The 7,247-nt window shown below is 40.6% G+C and overlaps 1 protein-coding gene across 2 annotated transcripts; it reads right to left on the minus strand.

Annotated features, from left to right (window-relative positions):
* Positions 1 to 1,008: 1,008 nt before the first annotated feature.
* fsta (follistatin a) lies at positions 1,009 to 7,163 on the minus strand. 2 transcript variants are annotated; one of them, XM_075467539.1, is made up of 6 exons: positions 6,984 to 7,163; positions 5,549 to 5,740; positions 5,154 to 5,372; positions 4,794 to 5,015; positions 3,997 to 4,227; positions 1,009 to 2,158 (listed from the first exon to the last, which is right to left on the minus strand). In XM_075467539.1, the coding sequence occupies exons 1-6, from the start codon at positions 7,072 to 7,074 to the stop codon at positions 2,070 to 2,072; spliced, it is 1,044 nt and encodes a 347-aa protein (XP_075323654.1). In that variant the 5' UTR covers positions 7,075 to 7,163; the 3' UTR covers positions 1,009 to 2,069. The 2 variants fall into 2 exon arrangements, with proteins under 2 accessions (XP_075323654.1, XP_075323653.1); XM_075467538.1 differs by having other exon boundaries at positions 5,543 to 5,740.
* Between the last annotated feature and the right edge of the window lie 84 nt (positions 7,164 to 7,247).

The raw sequence follows: 7,247 nt of genomic DNA on the forward strand, positions 1-7,247 counted from the left end.
GAGTGAGGAAGACAACGAGTTAGCAGGAGCTGTGGTGCCAGCGAGACATGTCCCGACCTGTTCAGTTTTCATGTAGGCACAGATCCAAGGTCCAGAGAAAGGAAAAATAATCATAATATTGATATTGATAATAATTCAAAGTAAACTACATTGCACAGCAGTGTTCTAATGTGTTTTATCCCACTAAAAATAACGACGGTGGTGTATATGGGGATCACATTGAAGTCATATTTACTTTAAACAGCTTAATACTAAAAAAAACACAAAAAAAACTTTCCGTTTCCCATATTTTTTTCTGTCTTATGTTATTGTTTGTTCCGTCTGTGTGATAATCGAAAAAAAAATATTTAACGACCGATATCACGTTACTGAAATGCAACCAAAGAATTAGCTCAAAATTTGTTGATATTCGAGAAAATGAATAGACTAAGCTTCCCCTTTATCATGCCAGTTTAAATGACGAGAGCTTCGATTTGATGACGCAAAAGACATCCATGCTTATTGACAGTTGGGGAGGTGACTGTAGGGGAAAGCTAAATACAGTATTATCAAATGGGTTTCCACGGAGCAGGCAAAGCTATTTGTACACCGAATAGTTACCGAATTGGAGCAGACACAAATAGAGGTAGAAAATATGATTAAAGCAAATGGGAGTATACATACAAATCTGTTATGCATCATTTCTGTTTTTGTTAAACAGTAACAGTTAAACTAGCCTTTTGTTAAACAGTCTTTTCTAAATCAGATAATTTCAAAGTCTGAATAAATCAATAACTCAATTTCCATCATGTGGAAATAAATAACTGCCCAAAGATCAAAAGGGATTGATGCCACGCAGTGAAGCAATGTGTAAAAATGGACTAGATGTACCCCATATTTTAGTGTAAAGGGACACTGTCCAAATGCTAGAGGTCTTTTCAAATTACTTAAACACGAGACCTAATACTCCACTGAATTTGAACGCGTATTTTTTCATAAAGAATGCAACAGTCATAGGCTACACAAATATAAGGAAAAAAACTTTTATTGTTTCACTCTTCATATCTGTACAAATACCATCAAACTTTGTATGTACATATGACATTTACATAAAAATACAAAACTATATATTCATAACAGAATTTTGTTTTTCTCTTGTGATTTTTGAAAATAAAAATAAATTCAGGAAAAAGAAACAAAACAACTAAAAGAAACAAGGTGAAGTCCGATCGTGTAGAGCACTGCAGTACATTATTCCTATTATAGCTCTGTGAGAGCAATGTGGAGCACATTGGCAAGAAGACAGCTCACAAATGTTAATGGCACATTATTTCCAAAATAATCAAGTATTGTCCAAAACTTACCTCTTCAATGTGGTGAGACAAAATAAATGCTATGGAATTATGTCTAAATTTTCTTGCTTCCAGGTGGAAACTAACCTTAAGGGCTAAAACCAAAGAAAAACCTACAAACAATAAAAGAAATTCAAATGGCTCTCTTTTTCTTTTCCATTTCTTCACTGCCGTGTTGCACCTTTTACAATGCTCATTGCAAAAACCATTGAGAGAATCCCTTTGGTCAGTTATTACAGTTGTAAACAAACCAGAAACACATGTCTGTACATAAAATGATTGATATATACCCAATAAATAAACACACAGCCTAAACATGCATTTACGTATGTGTGACATAAACATCTGTGATAGAGATTTGACAGAAATAAGCAGATTTTTACAGCTTAGGGAATGCAATTTACAGCTTGTAGAGGACTATACTTACACAGTAAAATGACAAATAAATAACACTGTTTTTCTTTGGACAAATATAATTCTTCATGATTAAAAAAAGACAAAAAGTAAAAGGGACAACAACGAAAAAGGAAAATGAGTGGTAACACAATGTATCATGGTAGATGATAGCCTGACAATGTAAATGTATAAATTATAAAACACAAAAAGTATAAATAAACATCTAACAGAATGGACTATATGTATACTTCCTTTTTCTTTAAAAAATAAATAAGCATACACATAATGTACAGTATGGACATGTTTCCTTGCCCTAGAACTGTCCCCCCTAGTGATGGGAGCCTATCCATCCAGTACAGAAGATAAATGGACATAGGCCATGTAGTCTGAGTCCTCATCTTCCTCATCCTCCTCCTGGTCTTCTGTAATGGCTATATGGGAGAATATATGGTAGCTGTTGTATGAATATGGACCACAACAGCGCAGAATATCACTGAATGTAAAACAAAGCTCACAATATAGCGACTTGCACACAGCCTTCATTTTGTTTCTTTTTCTTTTTTTTCTTTTTTTTGTGTATATGATTATGTCTGTGTGTGCGTTTGTCTGTGAGGGAGAGTCTGTGTGACTTGGCAGCAACAATTACTGTGGCATCTCCAATTATACAACGTCCATTTACATAATCTGGCAAGTCAGCACTGCAGCATGAGAAAAGAGAGGGATGATGGAAAGAAGGGGTGGATGGGAGGTTGGGAGGGGTCATAAGGTAGGTTATGGGAGCTGGGAGGCGGGTATAGGGGCACTGGGGCTGATGGTTCCAGTGGCTCAGGTCTCTTTTGGGCAGATTCCTGAAAGCAGACACTCAACACAGAGAAAGTGCTCTTGTGTTCTTGGATTCGCTAGTTGCTTTTCTCTGTATATTATTTTAGCTTCTGGCTCAAACGTTCAGGGATGGAGGACTCTGTGTCACAGCCTGGCCTTGGCAAGCAGGTCAGACATCATCAACACAGTTCTGAGGTATTTTCTTTTCCTTTTTACAGAGATTTACATTGGACACAATAAAACAACACACAAACTAGGAGAGAGTGACAATACAAAGAAAAGAACACACACATACGAGCGGTCCCTCATTAATCCAAGTGGATTTGCAATTTCTGATACATATTCTGGTTGTCAACACAGTCACTGAAATAACAGGTAAGAGAGAGCGATTCTACAAGCGTATGCTGATCCTGCACACTGTAAATGATCACGTTTCTATTTTAGCTCATGAGGTGATCATAAAGTTGGTCACCATTCCACTGTATACTTTAGAGGCAGCTTATTAAGTCATTCAGGAGTAGAAGACTCACAAGGAGACATCCTCCTAAATTGGAACCTGGAATGTAAATTTGATACCTCTCTGAGGCCATTGTTCAATTTGGTGGTTGTGGGTGCACAAATGGTATACAGAAAGGTTGTCTATTAGTGTATCAATGTTGAAATAAGTTGTAATTATCTCCAACATGGCACCAATGTTACAATCACCTTATGCTCATAACGTTTGGATCTTTATAAAGTCTTCCTTTTCTAGGAAGTAGTGTGGTGGATGTCATAATAGGCAGTGCATTTTCAATTGATTGATTACAGCCAAAAGCAAAAAAAAGAGAAATATATCTATATCTATATCTATATCTATAGATATTTCTATATCTATAGATATAGAAATAAATAAAAAATAATGTTACCAGGGAATTAGCAATCTAAGCTGTAAAAATATGACTATCATAAGAGTACTGCATGAGAGTTAAGGCAACCTGCATCTGCAAGTTACTAGCATGACCACAAATGTTACAACATTTAAAAATCAGGATTGTTCTGCTGCAAATTAAGTCTCCACTGTTATTTGAGTTAGTTTAAGTTTCCCCAGGCTCTTAGAGACCGCTTACGTCTTTCACTGACCTTTTTTTTTTGTTAACTTTTTTTCCAGAAGAATTTGACCAAAAAAAAAAAAAAAAAAAAAAAAAGGAACAATTTGAAAACACAAAAACAAAAGCCAGCAACAAAGACAACCTCATGCAAGCTGTTTCGTTCCCAAGTCCCTTCTGCTTGCTTAAGCTGTGCTTGGTGATGTAGCTGGATGGGGAAACTTTGGGAAAGTTGGGGTGGGGGGCACTTTCAGGGAAGGTTTTTGTTAGGAAAGCAGCATGGAATATTGTCTCTTGCTTTGATAGGGATGGGGGCTGTTTTGTTTCTTTTGTTTCATATTTTACTTTTGCTGTTTACTTACAGTTGCAAGATCCTGAGTGTTTGACCTCCAGCAACACCCCCATAGAACAAGCAGCTTGCTTCATGGCACATTCACTTGGATATGTGGTGTTGTCGCTGGCACACACCGCCTCATCTGTCCTACTCTCTGGACAGGACTCATCACAGAGTGAACAGCGGCCCCGGCCCATCCGAGCGTCCCACAGACACTTCTTCTTCGGGCTGCACTGGATGTCCTCACATGACTTGGCCTCTGGATGGAGAGAAGAGGAAATCAGCAACAGTGGAAATCCTTGATTACATGAATTATCTTGAATGCCTTTCAAGCAGGATCAGATGACTTGAGTTTTTTTGGCAAGCAAGGAATAAAAGCTGAATCCTGCCTTATAAGGGAAGGTGTTATGGTGAGAATATAAAGTATTGGTTTAATTAGCCTTTTTAAGATAGATCAATAGCTATCTTGGATAGGAAACCATTTTGCTAAAAACTTAAGCCATGTCTTTATGGCCCCCAGCACTCCCTTGTTTTGCTTTCTTCCGTCCTCTCCTCCTCTCCTTCCTTCTCTCCCATTAGGGATATTGCTGCCAACATCAGGAAATAATAAGATGTCTATCATTTCTTGAGCAAACACAAGCAACTATCAAACACCCACTCTCTTTTTAGACCCCCTCCCAACTGGAATGTTGGCAAAAACGAACAGTGAATTACTGCAGAGCTGGCCAGCAAGAAAATGCACTCAAACCATATTCAGAGTCAGTGACTAGAGGCGCTGACAGAGAGTTGAGTATCACGCTTTCACGTCTCTAGTTGCAGACTTACTGATGCATTTTCCCTCATATGCCAATCCGATTGAGCGGCCGAGTAGACAGGTTGCCCTTCTCAGGTGGCACGCGCTGGCATAGATGATCCCATCGTTTCCACACAGGTACTGCTCAGGCGTTGCCTCGGGGCAAATCCGATTACACGTTACACAATATGCGTTATTTGTCTGGTCCACGACGCATGTGGAGCTGCCCGGGCACAGAACATCACGGCACGTTTCTGGCGACACAAAGACAGTGAGACAATTTGTGAAAAAGACGTTACCAAATACAGCAAAAAGGAAGACCCCTCTCCATTGCCGCTCTCGGCTTTTAAAGACGTGAAGCCTCTTAACCAGAATTGAGAATATTTACTTACTTTTACATTTTCCTTGGTACTGCACGTCTAGGTCGGGGTGGCTTTTACATTTAGCCTTCAGCAGTGCGCATTCGTCTTTGTAGGTCTTTCCATCTGAGCCGCAGACCGGTCCTTTCCACGTGATGTTTGAACAGTTTGGTGCGCACACGCAGCGCGGCTTACTTCTTCTGTTCATCTTGCACCTCTTGCCAGGTCCACAGTCAACATTATCGCAGCTTTCTGAAAGAAAACGCATGTGTTACGTGATTCTAAAGAGGATTTTGGTCTTGCGTAAAATAATCCCGGTGCAGACTAAATGGATAATTCAAGCACTTTGGCATGCGTCAATCGGTGTGATTTAGCAAAGATTATGCATCTTGTAAAAAAAAAAGAAAGGAAAATGAGTGCACCTCCACCTTTGCAAGGTATGCAATTAGGAGCTCCGCCATTGAAGATCATCCACCTAAAGAGCGTGCTGTTGGGGACGTCCTCCTCGGTCCAGGACGTCCCCAGTCTTCCACTCCTACAGCACTCTTCCCTGCTCATCCCGGGCATGTAGAGTACCTGGCACCTCCCGTTCTTCCCCTGCTGTAACCAGCAGTTTCCAGCTGTAAACAACAACAGAAAAAGCTCGAATATCGCATTTTGAGCGTCCAAAACCGCTGACCCAGACGCACTAGACACACAAGCAGACCGTCTTAACCACGACGCTCCCTCCCTCCTCTTTCGCCCTCCCGGCGATATTTTGTCTGATTTTTTTTTTCTTTTTCGAGACTGTTAAGACTTGCCTATACCAACTGTGACTGACAGCCCTTACAATACAGCCACAAACCAGAAAAAAGGGGGGGGGGGAAAGGAAAAAGAAAAAAGTAAGAAGACTCTTTGGAGGGGGGCTTTCTTTTATTCTCAGAGTCTCCTTGTTACAGCTGGACAGAAACTGGAGCGTCTAGACAGGGAAGCTCCCTCCTTGAGAAAACCACGGTCTATAGGTATAACATGACTGAACACACCATCGTCTCCAACGCCTCAGTATAATATCCCAGACATGCAACATGCGCCTCCCAGACAACGACATGCTCATTAACAGATCTGCGTGAAATGTATTCCAAATATACAAACATCAAAATCAGAAACGTTCTCTTTAGTCAGTGTCACAACATTATTTATTTGATCCTGGCAGCAGTACGTTCAAACCGACACAGGCACACATGGCATTATGTGTGCATAATTCTGCGTGTTTCCTATGTTGAGGACAGGTTTCTGTAAGATATTTTGTAGGTATAAGCTCTGAAAAATAACATCATACGAGCAACACTGCAATATTTTGTTGTGGTTTTTTGGTCCAAGTTAAAGATGTAAAATTGGGGAAATGAGATTTGGCGCACAATGCTGAAAGGGTGTATGCGAATAAATAAATAAATAACACGCCCATAAACTCACAGTGGCTTCTCTGAACTTTGCTGCAAGATAAGACGACAAGATCATGAAGCTCTAAACGGTCGCATATGTGTCGCAAAATGTGCCCAGGTATTCTGGAGAGCCCTCTTTGGCACCAACGCGGCGTGGCGGCTTTTAAAGCGTGAGCCTGGTGAGGGCTGAAAAACTTGCCATTTTTCACTTTGAAGTGTCCCACAAGGCACCTGTTTTATATACGCCCAACACACGGACTGTCTTATGTACAGAGACTTGTATCACTGAGGGAGAAAAGAGAACTCAGTTTGAAAAGTTTCTCGGTGGCACCAAGAATCTGACACTCGCGCGTTTTGTGGCTGACAGCGGTCGAAGTTTTTCCTTTCCTTCTCGTTTCTTTTAAACGGAGACAATCCCATAAAACGGATGACGGGAGCTTACCTTGAACTTTTTGATGTTCCATGAGATGACAAAGCCAAACGAGCAAGAGAAAAACGCCCGGGTGAACGTGTTGTTTGAGCATCCCAAACATGATGATGGAGAGGCAAAGTGAAGCACGTATTTGACACAGGCAGCGCAAAAGTAATCTGCTTAAGGTGGCAGTGTTGAATAAGTGTCAGCCTGAGAATGCAGCCTCTCTTTTTAAATCTATAAGGGGTCTCGGGTTGACTGTCTCTGGTGGGCGGTCTCCTCATCTGTGGGGGT

The sequence above is a fragment of the Odontesthes bonariensis genome, chromosome 6 (genome assembly GCF_027942865.1).
Source record: "Odontesthes bonariensis isolate fOdoBon6 chromosome 6, fOdoBon6.hap1, whole genome shotgun sequence".
Taxonomy (NCBI): Eukaryota; Metazoa; Chordata; class Actinopteri; order Atheriniformes; family Atherinopsidae; genus Odontesthes; species Odontesthes bonariensis.

Coding starts and splice junctions, on each gene's coding strand:
- fsta (XM_075467538.1), bottom strand. CDS start 7,074: ATGTTTGGGATGCTCAAACAACACGTTCACCCGGGCGTTTTTCTCTTG. Junction 5,741..6,983: donor GGAACATCAAAAAGTTCAAG/GTAAGCTCCCGT, acceptor TGTTGTTTACAG/CTGGAAACTGCTGGTTACAG. Junction 4,228..4,793: donor ATATGAGGGAAAATGCATCA/GTAAGTCTGCAA, acceptor CTCTCCATCCAG/AGGCCAAGTCATGTGAGGAC.